At 41.7% G+C, this 22,552-nt stretch overlaps 1 protein-coding gene across 4 annotated transcripts in view; it reads left to right on the forward strand.

Annotated features, from left to right (window-relative positions):
- The window catches only part of LOC311006406 (ELKS/Rab6-interacting/CAST family member 1-like), a gene marked incomplete at its 3' end in the record, with an annotated part of 118,412 nt that overhangs the window by 18,120 nt on the left and 77,740 nt on the right, over positions 1-22,552 (forward strand). For all 4 annotated transcript variants that reach the window (XM_083999230.1, XM_083999233.1, XM_083999231.1 and 1 more), the window contains exons 5-12: positions 8,997-9,253; positions 9,358-9,529; positions 12,710-12,784; positions 14,232-14,387; positions 15,329-15,421; positions 16,876-17,043; positions 17,131-17,298; positions 21,044-21,181. In XM_083999230.1, the coding sequence (XP_083855356.1) occupies positions 8,997-9,253; positions 9,358-9,529; positions 12,710-12,784; positions 14,232-14,387; positions 15,329-15,421; positions 16,876-17,043; positions 17,131-17,298; positions 21,044-21,181 (1,227 nt within the window). The remainder of the gene's footprint in view (positions 1-8,996; positions 9,254-9,357; positions 9,530-12,709; positions 12,785-14,231; positions 14,388-15,328; positions 15,422-16,875; positions 17,044-17,130; positions 17,299-21,043; positions 21,182-22,552) is intronic.

Below are 22,552 nucleotides of genomic sequence, written 5' to 3' on the forward strand. Positions count from 1 at the left end.
TGTCAGCAGGGTTTACAGACTGATACCAGCTCAGCACAATTATATCATGGTCATGGTGGAGAACCATTTCTCTCTTTTTTCTTTTTTTATTGATGTTTTGGACAGAGAAATACAAATAAGTAACTGTTACATTATGACAGTTACATGAATAAAAAAAACAAAAATTGTGTCCTTTTTCAGTATCGGCCCGGTCTTTTTTTTCTTTTTCTTTACAAAAGGCAACAACAACAACAAAAAGTAAATAAATAAAAAAAGAGTCTGCAGTCCAGCAACAACAAATCAAGCCAGACCTACAACACAAAACAAAGATCCACAAAACAAAACAAAAAAGCAAAAAACAAAAACCAAACACCCTAGGCAGTCTACATACTGTAAGTTAAGTTAAGTTAATTTATTTGGTCCCGCAGGAAATTTGTGCTGGACATACTGTACATGCAGCTGCTGCACACACACACATACATACCCCCACAGGTGAGCAGACGAGACAGTGCATACAATTAAGTGCAAATACAATTTACTGATCAGTTTCCAAACCAAGCTGAAATTCCATAACGTAAAATGCTCTCAATAACAGCACGATAGAATACCATCAGTACCCTCTGTTCGACCCCAAACACCCTGAGTCGTCGCAAAAAGTAGAGACGTTGCTGTATCCTGGAGCAAACAGAATTCACATGAACATTCCAACATAAGTTTTTGTCGATGTGTATACCCAAATATTTGTATGAGTCTACCTGGGCGTTGTGGTCTCCCAGCTGCTCTGGGTCGAAAATAATTTCTTCTGTACATAGTATACAAATCCTGTACCTGAATCTAATAAAGTGTATATAATATACTGTATATGCAGATGTAGGTGGTGACATCCTCACATATCCAGCATTTGAGTAGGAACAGGCCCCATACTTCATTAAATAAATCTTCCCTCCCAGCCACTCTACAGGTGACCCACTCATAGCCAGCCATTGAGCTTAGAACGAGAACTGTTTCTTTTAATAATTTATTGAAATTCAAAAAATTGTCAAAAAAACACATGTTTATTGTGTTAACTTAAGCCCTCAGGTTCCATTTTGTTTTTGGTGGGGTATTAAAATGGTACACCACCCACCACCTGCTGAACCCAGTGGGCAAAAGGTCTGGTGCTTTGTCAGCTCCTTCTCTCATTGTGTGTGTGTGTGTGTGTGTGTCTGTGTGTGTGGCGGTTAATCCTAACAGGCAGGTGAACACAGTGCCTGTTACACCTGGGTGACACTTTGCCTTCAGGTGGAGAGTGGGATGAGAGAGATAGAGAGATGAGACAGAGAGAAGAGAAGACCTCCTTTCTTTCTTCTGTCATGTTTCCCCTTCTTTTGCTCACAGCGACAAACTTGGAGAGAGAGGAGCAGAAGAGACGGGGAAGGAGAGATAGAGAGGAGGGAGGGGGGATGGGGGGGGGGGGTAGTCACACAGACTGGCACTTGAGTGTATTTTCCACTCTTTGAACATGGCAGTAAATCAGGCCTTCAGGTTAATGTGTAAATGGATGGTGCTACCAGAGTCCTGATCTGTTCCACCTCTGCAGCTGGAACGCTTAAACCATCTGCAACAAGCCAAGGACATTTATTGTGCACTAAATAAAGAATTAACTACTGTTCTCAATTAAAGATAAAAGATGGAACTAGAGCACATAAGAGATATTTTACCGTAAATATACTGAAGAAGCACTTTGGAGCAGCTTTCTGTGCTGACTGAGGAAGGACTTATAATCACTGCTCAGCACTTAACGTTATTACACCTGGATTTAAGTTGAGCATCTTGCATTTCTAATTTAATTACTCCGAGCTGGCGTTGAGTTGTCCTCAAGGACCCAGATTAGTTCGAATTCAATAGAAACGGACGGGGCCAATTGTTTCCTGTGTGAGATTTCCATTTACTGTATAGAGAAAAATGTTGCCAACCAGAGTTTTTGTGCCAGCTGGCCGCTAAAAATGCTTCGCCTGGCAATCTATAAACCGGCAAAGACCCTGAGAGAAAGAGAGTGAGTGTGTGTGTGTGTGTGTGAGGGGTGGATGGATGGAGAAGACGGATTGAGATGTAAAGATGTGTAAAATGTAGAGAGGAAGAAGGAAGGAGGAAATCAGCAGAGGATAGATCAAACTGGAAAGCCGGCGGTGTGCAGGGAGGAGGGAGGGAAAGGAGGAAAGATGAATGAGTGGCGCGGACGAATTGAGCTGAAGCTGTAAAAAAAAAAAAAAACTGATGAAATGTAGAGAAATGGAAAGACTGATTGATGTTGATGTGACAGGAGCGAAATGGGCAAAAAGGAGGAAGGTGGATGAAAAGATGGAATTGATAGATTGACTGAAAGAAAAGGGGGAAAGAGGAGATTAAAGATGAAGGATGGACAGATCAAGCTGAGCTGACAATACATTGTTGTACTGATGACACACTGTTTTGTCATTAGGAGCCATTTGGTGATGATATATTCCCATTTAAAAAGCCATTTACCTGTTTTTTTTATTATAGCAGGTGAGCAGGAAGCAGAGAACAAAACTCAGACATGTTCATCTGAATTGTGCAGAATTGAATTCCAGTGGTGGATGTTTTTCATGTGTAAAAAAGTGAAGCTTGGATGTTAATCTGTTGGATGTGAGTTACAGATGAGGCAGAGGAAGGGACGGATTTATAAAGGGGGAAAAAATTGCTGAATGCGCACACAGACACACACACAGTCGAGGATTCTGCAAACACTCTGTGCATTCCTCAGGAGTCACGCTCCTCAGCTACAGATCCACAACTCTCCAAACTTTTTGTCTCTTTCTTTGTTCTTTGATTGTCTTGATCAGCTGATCTGGTCACCTGGTCTTCTTAAGCCCAATGTCCGATGAGTGGACGCTGACTTTGACTGATATACTCTTTCCGTGTGTCGGTGTGAGTTCTCTGCAGCACAGCTACAGTGGAGCCTGAGCCTGAGAAGGTCTGAGGGGGAAATGTGTTTGACTGTATGAACGTGATGCAGAGCGGTCCAGGAAACGACAGCCTGCAGGCTCAGCAAAGTTTTAAAAAAAGAAAAAAAAGTATTCATTTATTTATTTTCCTCCTCTTCTTTGTCTTCTTTGATACAGGAGACAGCACGCTTTAAAATGTGATGACAATCATCTCGCTGTCTGGCTCTGCCTTACCTTGTCTCTCCTCCTTCTGTTGCCTGCAGTCTGCTTCTCTTTCCATCCACAGCCCATCCACCTATGACTCATTATTCCCCCTTGTATGTGTGTGTGTGTGTGTGTGTGTGTGTGTATGGTGTTTTTTGCTTGAATTGGCATATATGTGTTTGCACGTCCAGGTTTATGTGCGGCGAGAGTGAGAGACAATGATTCATTTTACCTTTTTCGAGTTCCAACTAAAAGATGAAAAAACTCCAAAAATACTTTATCTATCAGAACTATTATCTCTGCATTTGTTTTTATCTTTATATGTTGGACCTTATTTGTGTGTGTGTGTGTGTCACTGGATTTCACACATGAATGCTCATCAGTAACAGATGGCCCTTAGACCTGTGTGTTTATTTAGTCAGGATGGAGAGATAGGTGAGAAGGAGGAAGAGAGAGGGATGGGGAGAAAGAGGGAAAAAAGGTAAATACAGGGAATGATAGTGGGGGGAGAAAAGGCAGATGGACAGAGGAAGAGGAGGAGGAGGAGGAGGAGGAAGGGGAACAGTGAGGAAAGAGCAAGAGGGAGATTCATGGAGAGAATTTAGCAGAGAGAGAGCAGACTCCCACGCTCAGGAGTCTTATAAAACTTTAACTCCATGGCACAGAGAGAAATAAATAGCCCCTCTTTCCCCCTGTTTCTCTTTCACAAAAGCACAGTGTTGGTTTCTTTTTTTACTGTGGAGGGAAATGTAGGGAGAAGAGAGAGGTTTGAAAGTGAAAGGAAAGAGGGAGTCAGCTCTCCCTCTTCGCCTATGAGGCTGTGATTTTGTGAGTTTTTGCTCTCGCTGTCTCACTTTCTCCACTTTCTCTCTCACTCTCTTTGTGCATGTGTGTGTGTGTGTGTGTGTGTTATGGGCCTGTGGTACTGTGGTAGCCATGTCTTTCCTTATAAGGAGTGGGTTTGGGAAGAGCTGGTGAGGAATGAGGAGAATTACAGTACGGTCACTCCCCTTTTCTCCTGCAGACTTTTCTTTTTCTCTCTCTTTCCCTCTGCTCCTCTGAAATCTGTCATTCTGTCTCTTGTCTGTCAGTCAGAAGAAACGTGACAGCTACGACGGGCTGTTTTGCTGATTTAATTCCTTCCCTCTTCTCCTCTCTTCTCTTCTTGCTCTTTAAACTCACCACACTGACCCTGATGTTTCATCTCAAAGTGACTGATTAGGGTCAACACTCCTCTTTTGCCTTTTTCTCCCTCCCTTTCTTCCCCCTCTTGGCTATTTTTTTTATTCCTTCTTTCCCGGTTTTAATCTCTTTCCTCTTTCATCCATATTTATTCTTGACTTCCTCTTTTGTTTTCCTCCAATTTGATTCTATTTTCTTCCGTGAGCTTGCGCCCCATCTTTTCTGAAATGATGCTTTTCCTCTAAATGTTATTTTCCTCCTCTTCGTTATGTTCTTCATCCTCCACCTTTATCCTCAGAGAATACAGAGAGAGTGTGTTAATCTGCATGTTGTCTGATGCCTGAGTGGGCGATGCTTTCAAACTGCTCACGGTCATTACACACACACACACACACACACACACACACACACACACACACACACACACACACACACACACACACACACACACACACACACACACAGCACGGCCACTGCCTCTAACATTATGTTGTCTGCATATGTGCGTTTGTAACTCTGTGTGTGGGCATCATCGTGTTGTGTGTGTGTCCATCCGTGTGTGTGTGTGTATATGTGTTTCTGTCACAGTGTGTGTCCGTTTGCGACCGGGGGAAGCGTGACTCACCCGGCGAGCACAGAATAAGCGAGGGATGAGACGGAGGAGTAATAACGGAGAGATGGTTAATATTGAACGACAGATGAGCAGTGGCCTCAGGAGAGGGGAGGGGGCAGTGGATGGAAAAATTGTCACCATATTCACAAACGGATTTTCTCTTCTCTTCTCTTCTCTTCTCTTCTCTTCTCTTCTCTTCTCTTCTCTTCTCTTCGGCCCTTCTCGTCGCAACATCATTTTTTGGCGTGAACTTGTGTTTTCAGACGGCGGTTATGTTGCTGAAGCCATCACATTTTGTCAGGAGCCCATTTTAATCCCTCCAGTGATGTGAATTTGAGTCTCATCCTGGTGTAAAATCCTCGTGTCGTGCTGAGACCTTGGATTTTCAGCTCCATGAAACGCAGCGATCTCATCTCAGTCGTGAAACTTTGCTGAAAGCAGAGCTGTCCTGGAAGGACATTAGGAACAACAACAAAAAACAAATGCTGATGCTTAAAATTATGTTTAGTTTTTTCATTTCTTATTCCATCAGACCTGAAAAAGAATATATTTATTTTGATTAAACTGCTGACAGCTGACATGCAGCCTTAGATAAAGAGATATTAACTCATATTTATAGGTCACAAGCAAAAATAATTAGGGAACACTGGTGTAATGGGCTGAGTGCAGGCCAGTGTGGTTGTGGGTTGATAGTGCGACATTTTGAGAGTTCTTCGTCTGAATATTTTTCCATCCAGTTTCAGGTTCTTCCACCAATTTTGTGGTTATAAATTCAAGAGTGGAAAAACAGAATACAGGGCTCATTTTAGTTGTTTTTCTGTTTGCTTTAATTAATTTCATGACTATGGCGGCATATAACATTGTTACCTGGAGCTGAGACACAGTCCATCTTTTTATTTATATTCAACCACCACATAAAAGGTGTGAGCACAGTCATTTCCCTTTTTTTAAGGAGGTTGTTATGGGAGAAATTGGATTAATAAGGAATGCATGTCATCTGGTTATTGAAGTGCATGTACTGATAGTTATCTCAGATAGTATTTACAGTCATCATGAGATTAGTCAACAGTTTCCTGTTCACACTCACCTCAGCCGGCTTTGCTGCAGTGTGTGTTTTTGTAAATACGTTCTGTCGTATTCATAAATTTGCTTGTCAGTAGCAATTTGCTCCTCCTGCGAGAGCATGAAGACTTTTCAATCATATTCACAAGTTGTGATCTGTTGAACATCTCCGGCATCAAGATCATTTCCCATCTTGCACTTGTTTACCGAACACCAGCACGAAGATTTTATCTGTCCTTCCCTTGGACAACTCAGGCAACGACTTGTCGACTTGATTCGTGTCCTTGTTAGTGTTTGTCACATTGATGCACAGATTAGATTAGTTTGTTTTTTTCGTTGCGCTATGTTGTCATCTGTACTCACAAGTAAACAGAGGAGAGATGTGGAGATAAAACCAGACTGGAAAATAAGCATTGGCTTCGTTCATATCCTGGAAACTTTTGATCTTCTTTAAATGGTGTTTGTGTTTGTAACTCACAGTGTTGCAGGCAGCACATATGTGTGGACATGTGTGTCCATGTCTCTGGATGCTCTGTGGGCGTTTACACTTCCGTCTGGCGTGTTGAGCGACCCCCTCGGCCCCCTGTGGAATCAGGAAGCCGTTGACGGGATCAAAGGTGAAGAGGCCGAAGACGACTCAGCAGAAACTGAGACGGAAAACACAACTCGCGCTATGGCGCTACTTCATTCCTCTCGCCTCTTTTTTTTCATCCTGTCTTCTTCTATTTTCTGCCGGACACGGTTAACACTGTTTTCTCTCCTTGTCTGACTTCGCTCCCCTTATCTCTCCCTCTGTTTTCCTTTTCCTTCTGCTTGCTTCCTTTTATATTTCATTCCTTCTTTTTCATCTCTCTCTCTCTTGTGGTCTGGCATTTCTCAGCTCTACATTCCAGCTGTGTGTGTCTTTGTGTGTGTGTGTGTGTGTGTTTGGGAGGTGGGGAGTGTGGGGACTGGCACAAGTTTTCTTGTGTGTGTGTGTGTGTGTGTGTTTTAGAATTCTTTATGTGTAACCTTTGAAGTTAAGTGTGTTCATACTGTATTTGCTGAACTAAAACACACTGATTTGCATTTGTGTGAGCAAGATTATTGAGGCTGTGTGTGTTTGTTTGTGTGTATGCATTCATTTCTGCAGCTCTGACATAGTTTTAAGTGCCTGATGTGACTGTGTGACTGTGTGTGTGCTTGCCTGACTGATAACAGTACATGATGATGTGTGTAGTCATGCATGAACATTTCTTTAATGTCTAAATAGAACATGAAATATATTATATATGTTATATTCTACACATACATGTATTTCTGTAATGAGCATGAGAACATGTGTTTTTCTCCCACTGACTGCACACCACACGGCTCCATCCTTCTCTGTACATCCTCTATTTAGATAATTGTGGTTGCAACCAGTGAGTAATTTAAGTATTGATAAATGTACTGATTATTTTATTATTAGTTAGTTAATTGTTTTGGTGAAAAGCAAAGATAAACAACCTGAGAAGAAAATAAAGTTGACCAACAGAATTAGAAAGCAGCAGAAAATTACAATATCTCAAGGATGCTTCTTGACCCTTGACTCTTGCAAACTCGTTTGTGTTTTAGTTTGTGTGAACAGTTCAAAAACAAAACAAGGAAAGGATTAGAGATATCTCTCTCATTTTGATAAAGCGCTTAAGATTGGAGCTCTGTTGAAAAATTTCAAGGTTGTTTGCAAATTCTTGCATATTGTCATCATTCATAAGGGAGGGTCAGAGCCTGCGAGTCTGCAGGAGGAGTCATCGTTGGCATGGAGACAGACAGATGCAGCAGAAGGAGAAGATTTAAGAGAGGATGCTCTCTATCACTGTGTCTGTCTGTGTGTCATAAGAGAAGTCCTAGAAATGTCGGTGTCCTGTCAACGTGTTTGACACTCGGTGATGCAACGAGGACAAAAGATTATTAAATATATAACTTAGAGTTATGCACCACATATTCACTGCAACACTCTTAATAGAAATAAAGAAAATGCACCAATCTGTATTGAACAGAGCGGGACACACACACACAACACGAAGCAGAGCTATTGATACAGACAGTTGCTGTGATTTTATTCAATTACCTTTCATCCATTTTCTTTTAGTGCTTCTGTTTGTACTAGCGCACAGTTTATCTGTGATCACTATCTGCCTTTTCTCCTCTCCTTTCTCTTCCCTAAAATATAAGAACTGCTCTTCTTTGCATCCCAGCTCATTCCTCTCTTTCCTTTCTCCTTTAATCTCATTCTTTCTCTTGTCAATGTTGATTAACGATAGCTGCACTGGAGCACTAGCATCTCTGCCTTTTCTGACCTCATAACTTCCTTTTATTTTAATCTTTACTTTCTTTTTACTTTGCATTTATTTACACACCTCCCTCTGCCCGTATGACTGTTTCAGTCTGTGGGAATATTCCTATGAGTTGTGTGGAGTTGACCTGGTTCCTCAGGTTATGCGTGACGCATTTAAAAAAAGCTTTGGGACATTGTAGTGACATCACACACACACACACACACACACACACACACACACACACACACACACACACACACACACACACACACACACACACACACACACACACACACACACACACACACACACACACACACACGCATACGTATTATAAACTCTTTTTTTCATCTGACTCAGGGCCAGTCATGTCATGTTGTCCCCAGCCATGACGATGACGATGGTGATACTAACCTGCCAACACGCTTTTACAGCGCTCTCACTCACTCAAGGTGACATAAACATACTGTACGCTGCTGTCTCAGTCAGCTTCACACTCTGCATGAAGCCCAGTCAAGACATATTTTGTGTCTTGGTCCAGAAATCTGTCAAACTTGGCGATCCGAGCTGGACATGGCTACAAAAATAGTGTCCTAGCTGCTCATACGTCCAATTTCCTGCAAAAAAGTCAGCATGTGGGCTGCTTAAGGTTGATTAACACACTGTCTTTTATCTCATTGGTTTAAACTGGACATCTGTCTCTCCCTCCAGCATCTCCAGTGCACCATCCAGGCTTTACAAGATGAGCTGCGAATCCAACGAGATCTCAACCAGCTCTTCCAGTCCGATTACTCGGACTCCGGTCACCTCGGAGGCCAGGGCATCTCCCCTCAGGAAATGACAGAGGAGAACTTCCTGCGTCTCCACGCCGAGTACGAGCGACAGATGAAAGAGCTGTTCCTCCTGAGGAAGACCGTGGAGGAGATGGAGCTGAGGATAGACACACAGAAACACACACTGACTGCCAGGTAAAGATACAGTAGAGGCCACAGACTGGGAAATGAATGACGCCACTGATTTAGGCTGCCTGCCATTATGTTGACTTTAAATCTATACTACTCCTTTCTAATAGGGATGAGTCAATAAAGAAGTTACTAGAAATGTTGCAGAGTAAAGGCCTGTCGTCACGGGCAACAGAAGAGGACCACGAACGCACAAGGCGACTGGCCGATGCTGAGATGACCATCCATCAACTGGAGGGCCTGCTGGAGCGAAAAGACAAGGAGATGCTGCAACTCAGAGAGGTGTGTATGTGTGTGTGTGTGTGTGTGTGTCTGTGTGTGAAGAAGAAACACAAACTGTTCAAGAATTCCCATGGGTGAGGGTGTGTGTGTCTGTGTACAGCCAGATGTGAGTGTGTATAAACCAGGCAAGGCTTTTGGCTGCTTGTACTCTTGGCTTAGTTGATTTAGTTTTAATAGAACACAGAAACATCAACACACACAAACACACAGGAATGTACACTTCAACCTGTTTTTCTACCCTCCACTGCTCACTTTGTCTCTTTCTTAACATCTCTCCAACGTCTCAACTCCCAGTCCATCATATTGTTGTTTATACAACAGCTCCCTCTAGTGGAAAGAGGCTGTAATTGGACAACAAATGATCACAGATGGGTATTCAACCTCTCAGTATACGAAGTATTTATTTTAGGAGACTAAACGTGTGATGCATCTTTTTGGGATTTTTTTTTTATCCCATACTTAATTCTAAATCAAATTTTTCAAAGAGTCTTAAACAAAAATCCCCAAACTTTTATATTTACATATTTGTGACAAGGAACAAGGTGAATAAAAGAAACACTATATTAAACTTCAAAGACAGTTCAATGTACAGAGCAAACATCCACAAAAAGCACTTTAATCCTAATTAATATTAATACGCTACTACACACAGTATGCAGATTAACAGAATGCAGTTCTTCTATTAGATCTGAATAGACAAGTGTAGTACAACATTGTATGTGTGGTGATTGTCTCAAAGTAGCTTCCATTCAGCCAAAGTGTTTTAACTTTGAGTTGCCTGGTGGAAAACTGTGTCACTTACACCGAAAATACACAAACCAGCTCTGACACCAGCCTGTTATGACCAACTCCAAATGCATCATGGGCCGCAGCTGTGAGGGACAAACATGCATAAACACACAGGCACAGACACACACACACACAAGCAAGTGGTGCATCATAATTGTGTCATAGGCAGCAATGCTTTAAAACATAATTAGGAAATCCCTCCAGACTATATTACTACACTCTAACTTATCTTTTGGTTCTTGTTGCTTCATATTGCATCAGTCTGCTGGACAGAGTTTTGGACAGTTTTCTGACTGCATTTCACAACAGACATCGTTAATTTTAAAGCAGGAAACACCTCGGGAAGACTGGAATAAAATCATGCAGTATCTGCAGTATCAGTATCTATTAGCTCAGTGCTAAGGGTTAAAATGGAAAATCAGGATTGTAAATAATGAAGATGTTTCCACAAAATATTTATCTTGAAGACTTCCTGCTGCACTGCTGACAACATGGTTCATTTCACTAATTAACGGAACAGTCCCTGCAACTTCCTAAAGCTCAGGCAGAGTTGTTGTTGTTCTTTTTAGTACCAAAATGTAACAGAGCAACAACAGTAAAAAAAGAAGAAAAAAAGAAGAGGTTTCTGTATGGAAGCAAACAGAGGACTTGAATCTGAGCTATGTCATACCTAACAATCTCTACTGTAATGTAATCATTTAACTTAAATCATTGAAAACTGAATCTTTGAAATTGAAATATCACAAAATGTATAGCAAATACAAATAGATATAATAATTAATTTATGATGACAAAAAGGAGTTAATACAGATCACATATTTGTAGACTAACAGTAGCTGTTAAAGTAGTTAACATTACACTTCATGTGCAATATCACAACATACAACCAGTGGCCAATTAGGATGCTGCTCCAATAATAATGTGATCACAGATATGACAATATCATGAATGTGTGAATTTAAGATGACCAACTGGAAACTCACACACATACACAAACACCTTCTAAAAAAGATGGTTATGAAATTAAAGAGGTTCAGAATGTGAAGCTATTAACTGTTAGCTAATCTGTTTATTATACGCCCTTTCTTTGCTTTCTTTGCACTTGATTTTACCTGTGACTCTTTCTACAGTAGGAAGTGATGACCAAATAAGGGATATTTCAGTTTGTTTGCGTGAGTGTGCCCATGAGCATTCATAGTATTCATACTAGCGCCTTCAGCCATGGCACCCTACTATCCCTTTCACATATGTGTGTTTTTCTCCATCCTGGCTCATGCATTAGCCGCCTTTGTTGGCCTCTAACTGTGTTTCCTCCAAAGAGAAGCAGTGAGGCATACACTGCTACGTCCTCCCCTCTGCTTTCATTCCCTCCCTCTCTCGCACTCTCTCCCTCCCTGTCCTTCTTTTTTCTTTTTGTGCCTTTACATTCAGCACCACCACCACCACACTCCCCCTCCTTTGCTCTCACTTCATTTGACTAGTGAGTTGTGATGTGGTAACAACAGCCAGACAGACAGAATTTCCTTACATGGAGCTCAGTAAATTATCCGAGGAGTTGAGTAGTGAAGAATTTGTTTTTAGAGCACGTCTGGAGAGTTTTGGGTTTTAGGATTTTAGGAGAAGAAATAATCTAGAGTAAATTGAACAAATTCTTGCAGGGTCTTTTAGTCGTGATGTAAGTTGGATATTTTCTGAAAGGTTACAGTAGGAAATTGAAACTGGTTTAGATTTCATCTGAAGCTGCGAGCTGGTTCATCAGTGTCATCTCAGCCTGTCAGATTTCATCATTCATTCACATTTGAGGCTGAAACGGTGTCAGCTTCGTTGGTGCCTTCGTTCCTCACAGCTGGAAGGATGTGGGATGGACGGATCGACCCGAGGAGGCTAAAAGCCAGCGCCTTTGCGCGAGGGACACATCTCATTCCCGCCTCCCCCTGCATCCCCATCTCTCCCTCTTTCCCCGTTTCCCCGTCTATTCCTATTCCGCCTCCTTTTCACGTCTCTCCCCCCTACCAGCCCTCTCCTCCTTTCTCCCCCTCGCGCCACCACTCGCTCCGTTCCTCTCCATCCTTCCCTGCGCCTTCCCCTCCTTCCCATCGCCACTCCGTCCATCCTGTCGTCCTCCCCTCCACCTGTTCTCCCCACTACCACGCTTTCGTCGCCGCCTCCCCCGTCCATCCTTCGCTCCAGCACTCGTTCCCTGTCCCTGCTCCGCGGCCTACGCCCTCCGTCCAGCCCTCCCGTCATGCCTTCCCTTCAGTCGCTCTCGCCTCCTCTCCTGGTGCGAGACCTTCCCCTCCCTCGCTCCATCCCCCACACCATCCCTCTCTCCATCCCTCTGTGTCTCCCTCTCTGTCGCCCGCTGACCATCGTGGTGTGTGTGTCTCTCAGGAGCTGCACAGGAGATATGAAGCAGCTCCAGAGTCGACAAAGACCAAGGCCCTGCAGACAGTCATCGAGATGAAGGTAAATATGGGTTGTCAATTATTTCATTTGGTTGTGTGTCTGTGCTTTACATCGAAATCAGAATTTTCTTTATAATGTAATAAATACATAGAGGATAAAGTCATAAATACAGAGCTTTAATATTTAAGTAGTAAATTTGGACTATGTTATTTTTATTACTTTGTCAATACGTGTTTTTTTTTAGTAAATATTAAGTGGATGTTTACAATATTATGATCATTATTATTATTATTATTTCAGTATATATAAATCTACAACTGTCTGTTTTTCAAAATTGTTAATTTTGGATGAAAGAATAAATATCAAATTACAAATTAACATGATTTTTTTTTCATTTGCACTGTACATACTCATATCATATCATGAGTGTTTTCTGATTTCAACTCTAAGTGACAGTTTGTACCGTTTGCTTTGCAAAGGCAATGTCAAATTATCCCTGGTGCATTTGAAGAGTTACATCTTTGCTGCTTTCTTACTTCCTTGCTTTTGTACTCTGATTTTTTTTTCTCTCTAGAAAGTAGGTCTCACCCCACACAGAGCATGCATTCATTTGTCTACTCTGCACAGGAAATTACCTGTGATTCACAGGTTTAGTGAAACATTTGCTCAAAATCTATTTCAAACATGATTTGTCAATTGGAAAAAGAGACACACAACTATGTTCATTTTTTGCAGTTTCATTAACATAATATTTTCTACATTCATACTGTTCATATTCATCTGTCAATGACATAATGAAGTTGAACAGAAGATTTCTACATCTTCCTTAACAATTTTCCAACTTCCCAGACTCAAGCTGCTCCCTCTGCTGGCCGATACTCAGATTTTCGAACCTAGAGAACCATTGGGTACATGTGTCTGGCTGCCCCTTAACCCAGCAAACATGCCCATTTGGGACTCGCATGGGGCCACTGTGGGCATAAAATTGGGCCCATTACGGGCATGAAATGTGAGGCATATGGAGGCCCCACATTATAGGGCACTGCCTGAAGTGTGGGTTGAGCGTTGGCTTCACAGAGATTGGGCCCTTAATGGGGTACAATGAGGGCCAACAGGTGTGGGTTTAAAGGGACAAAACAGCAGTGGGCCCCACTCAGGTTAATATGGGCATTGCCCGTGAAGACAGCACAGGGGCTCTTGTGGGCAACAACCCACAACTGTCCCACTTTAAAACACACAGCCACCGACAGTTGGCCTGCACGGACATGTTTGCTGGGTAATACTGAAGATCAAGACTGTAAAATTTGTTAGTTAATCAATATCAGCTTTGGAGAGTGACTGAAACATAAATTATACTGAACACAGGCAGTCTGGTTTCCACCTCTGCTCAACATTCAGCAATGCTTCAGAACTGTATTGAATCTTTCATCACATATATGGCCCAGGTAGAGTCAGTCACACCGTCTCAGTGTCTTAACTCGAGCATGTTGTCGTGATGTCCTGCCAGGATGCAAAGATCAGTTCAATGGAGCGTGGCCTGAGGGAGCTGGAGGAGGAGGTGAACATGCTCAAGTCCAACGGAGCTCTGAGCAGCGAGGAGCGGGAGGAGGAGATCAAACAGATGGAGGTCTACAGATCCCACTCCAAATTCATGAAGAACAAGGTGACAGACACACACACACTAACACACACATATATCTGCTTGTCTTATCATTTTTCTCCTCTTTGTGTTATAAAAAATGTCAAGCTCGCCTGAAAAATAACTCGTCTTTCCCCCCCACCACTGATGGATACAGCTTTAGTGTCAGGACCGCAAAGTATTGCAATGGGAGCCACGCTCATTATAACAAACCTGCACTTCAGTCATGGAGCGACGAGCATGTTTGGAAATTCAGTCAATTTTTTTCTTCTCGCTCTCTCTTAGCCTTCTTTTGCTCGTTATAGTTGAAATGCATTTGTTTGTGTTTCCGCCGGTTTTCATATCTCACATCTTGAAGAAAAGTCATTTAAACCTCTTCCTCACCTTTTCTGTCTTTGATTTTGTCATCGTTGCATTCATAGATGATTATAGCGGTACACTGAATACCTGACATCCTCCATACATGCTACACACTGTGCATAAAGTATGTGTGCCGTCTTGAAACAGAGTGAAGACCAGGGACGGCTGATCTTCAGTCATGAATCTACAGGACTTCTTCTTGTTTGTTAAACTAATGAGAAACTAATGAACTAATTTGATACAGATTAGTCTGAATGTAAGGAATGGCTCATATGTCAATGGGCACAAGAGTGTGTTCTGATTACTATAGTATCTTTATCCTAAATTTATATTATTTGTGGTTTTATTATTTTTGGTTATTGTCAATTTACTGTCTGACAAACTGCATCACTCATTCCTCACATATCTGTTAACTTGTATGACATATGAGACCTTGAAATGTTTTTTGACATTAAAAAACATAGGTATGTGTGATGCAGGATGTGCAGCAGGTGGTTTTCCTGTATTATTTCTGCATGTGAGCTGCTTGATTATTCTGTGCGTGGTCCGCGACTGTGGCGGCTGAGATGTTGTGTGGTCACGGTGACGCCCTCCTCTCCTGCCAGGTTGAGCAGCTGAAGGAAGAGCTCACTCACAGCCAATCAGAGAAGGAGGAGCTAAGGCAACGAGCCAATGAGCTTCAGCGGGAGGTGTCTGCAGTAAGAGACACACCTCTGTGTCTGTTTGCTTTTCCTCTCTTCTCTTCCTCTGTCTCTCTTGATCTCTTTCTCGCTCTCTGTGTCCCAGGATGACTGGCTAATGGCTGCGGCTGCTCGAGTAGATTCCCTGTAGAATCCCAGTAGAGTGACTGTGACTGTTCAGACTTAAGCAACTATAACTCTCAGACAATAAAAGATGAAAATTGAAAATATGTCAATGCAATGACTAGCAATTTTGCATTTTGAGATTTAGAGTTCAAAATGAGACATTTATTTATATAATTTCTATATAATTTAATCACATTATTGTTTCTCCATTTTGTCTGATTCCCAATCAAATTTTCCACATCCCGTAAAACCTAATAGTCCAAACGTGTTCTCATACAGACATTTCTTATTCTGTTGGGTGATCAGAGGCTTTTGACAGTCATAGTTGTTTGTCGCAGTCTGACCCGTACAATCACAGACCTCCAGTTCAGAGTCCAGCTGTGCTGTGCTACAGTATGCATATCTCTAACCTGCTTGTTTTTCTCCTTGCATGAGGTTTCACTCAGCCAGTGGCTGGGATCAGTTTGCTGAGAGTTTTATAGGATTGAATTTTCTCTGTGGTTCGGGTCCATTCTTTATTTTTAATGTCATATTAAATTCACTCACAAAATTCATTCTCAATCACCCCATGAAATACCAAAGAGAGTTATGAAACAGTCATGTTGAACTTTTTTCATTTTAATAAACTTGGGCTTATTGAAAGAATTGACCCCGATCATCTAGTGCAAATACACAGCTGAGAAGTAGAGAGCACGAGAGTTTGGTGCTGGACCGACTTTCATGTGTTTAACTGTTATTTGCTTTTCAGGAGAGGAACAGGAAAACAAGGGTATTTTTTCTTAACAATAAACAAAACTCTTAGATGTGTTGAGATTGGGTTTGACCAAACTCAGTTGTCTATGTGTAACAGACACACTGTCCATTGTAGAAGCCCACTCACACACTTTGTATACTGTTCGTTATACTATTGTACAACTACCAATTCTTCTCCATTGTTTTTTTTATGAGGACATCTTATGTCAATGGCATCATGCTCTCCTTTTTTAACACTATCAGTATTTAAAACTATATAAGAGAATTAAGAAAACTATTATTTCTTTCTACCATGCTCTGAATTACGTAAAAGCTTGTTAAGTAGAAATACAGGAATATATTTTATTTTTAAATCATCACTGTACCAGTCACTGCTGAATATTGTGCATCTCTCTTTTTTTCTTTTTACAGTTGGTCTTCTACAAAGGAAACATGAATAATGACTAAAACCTTAACACGCATCGTAGAACTAAGTGCTCACTTACAATAGTAAAGCTTGTAGCAGATTTTAATGGATGTAAATTTGACGTCCACTCTAGTTTACACTTTAACTGGTCTCCTCTCTCTTCACGCCACGTGTGTGTGCTCTTCAGATGGAACAGGCCAAGCAGGATCTGAGTCGTAAGGACAGCGATCTGTTGGCTCTCAGGACCAAACTGGAGACTCTGAACAATCAGTTCTCCGACAGTAAACAACACGTTGATGTACTCAAGGAGTCACTCACTGCCAAGGAACAGAGAGCAGCCATACTTCAGACTGAGGTACACTATGTAATCTTGTCACTAACACTCTAGATGCATATTCATCTCCACTCTTTAACATATTTGTGTGTGTGTGTGTGCGTACAGGTGGATGCTTTGCGCCTGCGCCTCGAAGAAAAGGAATCTCTCCTCTCCAAAAAGAGTCAGCAGATATCAGAGGTGACGGAGGAGAAGAGCACTCAGCAGGGAGAGATCACCGACCTCAAAGACATGCTGGACGTCAAAGAACGCAAAGTTAATGTGCTGCAGAAGAAGGTGAGAAGACGCACAGGAGGAAAAAATCACTGTTTCCTGATAAGTTTTCTTTTAAAGCTCAAGCTACCAAGAAGTACTTCTAAAACACAACAGTGTCACTACCACTACCACTGAAACCTTGTTTATAAATAGTTTGTATCCTATAATAAAGTTGTCTAATTAGATGGAGTTTGAGACTTGACAACCTATACTATATGAAACGGAATAAATAGAAATAGACAGCAGCAGACTCAAATAGCTTGTACTGATGGTGTAAACTCACTTGGTTCAGTGTTTCTTCCACTGTGATGTAATGTTGTCATGTGATACGACAACCACTAGATGGGGCTGCAAGACTGTGTAGATTAGTGGCAGGGCACAGACAGAAAAGCAGACAGACGGATGCACAGATTCACAGACGGATACTGTGGGTGACCAGCGAACTGACAGACTTACAGGTGTTACAGCTGTTCTCTGCATATTTTTTACCCACTTTTCAAAATGTAGTTCTGTGTGTGAGCCTCTCTGTCTGTGGTGATGCTGTCACAGAGATGGATGGGTCAGACTGACCCCGCTGTCACACACACACACACACAATTCACTGTCATCCTGACAGGAGATACACAAGTGGAGAGCATCACGGAAACAGGCGGAGGCAAAGTAAAACAACATGGATGGATTGATGGATGAAGGACAGGCACCAATTATTTAGACAATAACACAGCTCACTCTTAATTCTAATAATTCTCTCACTTCCAACCTTTTGTTTCTCTTGCTTTAAAACATCCTCTTCATTTTCTCTCCAGTTGTTCCCCGTTAGACAAAAACAATGTATAAATTGAGGGAATGTGGAGATAATTGATACAGACAATCAAGCAGACAGACATAAAGCAAGGAGGGGAGGGAGAGCAGAGAGACGGAGTGTGTTTGAAATCAGATGCATACTAATGAGTTCCTCTTGTTCAATAAATGATGACCTCTGCCGTCTTCAAATAGAATACAGTCCGGTGTCTGAGAGGGGGGAAAGAGATGCTGCCGACTCCTCCTTTATCTAATCTGTACTTAGGGTTTCCTCATTTCTCTTCCTGCACATAGAAAAACCAAAAATATCTTCTTTTTTAAAACATTTTGCCGTCTGTCCACCTCTGCCTCCTCTCGTTTTTTCCGTCATGGTTTTATCTGTCGCTCTTTGTTAGCGGCGAAGGAAATTACCTGAGTGCATAGACAATTAATGACCCATCATCCTCTTCTCTTTGTTGCTGAATGTAATTTTCTGTTTCATGTGAGGAACATTATGACATAAATGAAAGAAGCGTCAGCCGGTTATTGTTGTGCTAACGGCTTCCAGGTCGTTATCACCCATGATTTCTGGACTAAAATAGGACAAGACACATGCAGTGTGTGGGTTTCTAGTGTGTGTGTGTGTGTGTGTGTGTGTGTGTGTGTGTGTGTGTGTGTGTGTTCATATGTGTGTGCATGCCAGGCATCCAGCAGTTGTCAGTTTCAGGAAGTGCAGACAGGATCAAAGAGTCTCACTGCTTCTCAATGTCAAGTGTGTGTGTGTGTGTGAGAGAGAGAGAGGGTGTCAGTCAAGCTGTCAGGTCAACAGTTGATTAATGAGGCGCTGGAAATGTTTTACTGTATGAACACACACACACTCACCATCTCCGTGGTACTGTAAAAGTGTGTGTCTCACCTGCAGTGGAGTCAGAGGTTACATACCAATCTGATTTTCATTTTTTGTGACACGTCAGTCGCTGAGACTGAGATTTCTTTTTTCTTCTTTCGCAATTTTACCACCCAGCTTCACTCACACTAAGACATCACATGAGCTCTCCATCTTTTTCCCCCAGATTTGTTATTTCTGTGCTGTTCGAACTTTTGTTCCATCCATCTTTTAATGAAGACCACAAAGTTGACTCAGCCTTATCTTTGTCTGTGATCTCTCTCTCTCTGACACACACACACACACACACACACACATAGAGCCACGCATGCACATACTCATCGTGGACTCGGGGAGAGAGCGGCTCTTTCAGGTTTTTCCGCTGATTTTGTGTTTTAATTGAAAATTTATCTGCTACCAAATCACTGTGAGAGGAAACAAGAGGAGGAACGGAGAACGAGAGAGAGGTGGAGGGGGAGAGTGTGTATTTGGAGTAGGGGGTTAAAGGCAGCAAAGCCTAGGGAGAGCGTTTATATTTGACGGCGCAGCGTCTCTTAGCCTTTTCCGTGTATTTAAAATGTCCAGATAGAATCACATTAGAGCCCTTTAACAAGGGATTTGCGTTTGTGTTTGCTTTTGAATCAGTTTGAGAGGAAACGAGAGAGACACAGAGGAAATGTGCAAAATTTGGACCTAATGTTAATGATAAAACCTTTCAGTTTCGTTTATCCTCATTAATCTTTTAATGTACTGTATGTCTCTGTTTGTGTGCACAGTTATAAACTGACAGATAAGCTCTATTAAACTCAGTTAAGTCACATGTAACAATAAATACAAAGCAGCAGAGCTGCAGGTAAAATAATCAAAAGGTTATTATTTTGGAGCTTAACTGTAAAATATTAAAACATTTGTTTCGAAGCTTTGTTCAGTTTTCATTCATTCGGTGTATTAACACCAAATACATAAACAGAATCTTTTTTCAGTTTTTTGTTTCTGTTACTTGTAGAAAAATTGGGAGGACAAATATAATTTTAGGTAATGTAATCGTAGATGTACCTGTCTTTCATATTGCAATTCCACAAAGGGAAAAACCATGAAGAAAATAAAAATGTAACATTCAACAGAGTATTTAGATAATTATATATTTTTAAAAAAGCTGTGGCTTTTTATCCTTGACTTAATTCATATAATTGTTGTTACTTTTTGTATTGTTAAAATTATTTAATGTCAGTTAAGTTAAACTGTTAAAGCAGAAGTAAGCAATATTTTTGTGTTAATATAAGTCTTAAATAGTTATATCTTCCGACAGCAATCACTTACATAGAGTGTTTGGACCGAAACACGGGTCTCTCAGTCACTCTGCTCTGCTCTGAGCCGAGGAGAAAACTTTTCTCGTATCCTACAATTTTTATCCAATGAGGAGAGAGAACGGCATGAAGGGCTGTGTGTGCAGCCAAGGAACGCCGTGAATGTGGCGACGTAGGGACGAGGACTGTTATGGTGCGTTCAAGGCAACTCGTAACTCGTGTTTTTCCGACCTGTGAAGTCGTACCAGTTCGATCTGGTACGAGTTGACGGGTCGGAAGTTACGAGTGGCCGTTACAGTGCACTTTCACAGGTAAAACAGGTCGGAAAAACACAAGTGGGTTGCCTGGAACGCTACGCTAAGTCGTAAGTTGTGACTTGAAGCTGTAATTTACGGTTTCAAAAGCCTGCCTGGAACGCAGCATTACCCAAAACGACCGGATCGCTTACTTCTGCTTTAAATAAGGGTGTTCAATCAGATAGGTTACACATGGCAGCGATGATAGAGACTACAGAGGATTTAATTGGTCAGTCAGGCTGTTGGTTTGTGAATGCAGTCTGGAGATACATTGGTGCAGTAGATCAAGTACAGAAGGTACAGTGGTTAAATGTCACAATCACTAGTCACTAGTAGATTGTGACTAGTAGATTGTGTACATCCTTAAGATCGAAGGACCTAGGTCAAGCTTATAGATCTACTTCTGGTCACAAGCAGTTTCCTCAATGGCCCAGTGGGATATCTTTGTCTTCATTACGTGTCTTTATTGATGGTTATTTATCCACCTGTCTCTGCAGATTGAGAATCTCCTGGATCAGCTGAGGGATAAAGAGAAACAGCTGAGCGGCCTGAAAGACCGAGTCAAGTCTCTACAGACAGACACATCCAACACCGACACAGCACTGGGAACATTGGAGGAGGCTCTGGCTGAGAAGGTAGATACACACACACACACACACACACACACACACACATGCATACACGTTGCTGGTCAACCTCAGGTCAACTCCCGGGCAAGGTTACATTAATAAAACCACTATGAGCAAAACCGCCGACCACCCACACAATGATCAAATGACTCTAGATGAATGGAAATGAACCAATAATCACATCGGCTGTTTCATTATGAAACCATTCGCAGCCTGTGTTCATAAAAGATCGTAATCCCTCCAACACGCAGCCACATGGTGCAAACAGATTGGAGCAGAACAAACAACTGTGCCATCTATCGCGGTCCAGGTCCAAACGCTGAGACACCGTCGTCATGTAACAGCCCCCGAACCACCTGAACCAGCAACAGCCCGTTTTATGGCTCTTCAGGCTCCTCTAAATGAGGACTTGACCCTGATTCTGGGAAAATAACCGGTGCCACTTAGACCTGCAGACCACTTTCAAGTGTTTGATGAGAATATATTTTTGTGCTGTTATTCACGATTGTGTTACCGACTCGGATCTCCTTCGCACTTGCACACACACACAGGAAACAGGGCTATTAACTGTCCGGTGACTAATACTCAGGGTGTTGGCTGGATGTGTGAGTGTTGGCAGGACGACTCCACTCAAACGACTTTCATGAGCTTTTATTCCCCACATTTCGATTGTTTCGGTACTTTTGGGCTTTTTGGAGATTGCTCTTTTTTTGGGTTTCTTCCTTTCTTTTTTTTCATCTCTCCATCTTTCTCATGTCTTCTTTATTTTTATTACTGTCTCACAGACACTGTTTTCCGCTGTGAGTATTATGTTTCATACTAGAGTAGAAATACTATATCAACTTTTACTGTCTTTGTCTTGTGTTGTACTTAAATTTTATGCAGAACATTCTGCAGAACATCCCGTCTGTTTCATGCTACTGAGAGTTTATTGTTTTATTTTTTGACATTGCATGCAGTATTAATATCCCATATTGCACTCACTATTTGTGTTTTTTAAAATGTTAATATATATGTTATAAGACTGCTTAAGAATAAAACCAAATAACATTTCTTAATATTATCTAAATAGACATTCCACTGTAGCTTAGACTAATTCACATTCATTTCTGTCTATACTTGTGAGGGCTGTCATTGTTGTAATGCTCCCACTAGACACCAGCACTAACCGTAACATCACTTCTACAAGTCTCCCTTAAATTCTTAAAGCCTAATTAAATGTCCCTACTTTCCGAAAAATGTCTGTGAAACTTAAATCCCTCCTCACAAAGACAGAAGTACAAGAACTCACACAGAACAGCCAGGACTCACTCTCTGGGCTCGCTGCGCTGCGTTTTGTGTGTCTGAACTTTTGTACTTTTTCTTGAACTGGCCTCT

The sequence above is a fragment of the Trachurus trachurus genome (genome assembly GCF_905171665.1).
Source record: "Trachurus trachurus genome assembly, chromosome: 23".
Lineage (NCBI taxonomy): Eukaryota > Metazoa > Chordata > Actinopteri > Carangiformes > Carangidae > Trachurus > Trachurus trachurus.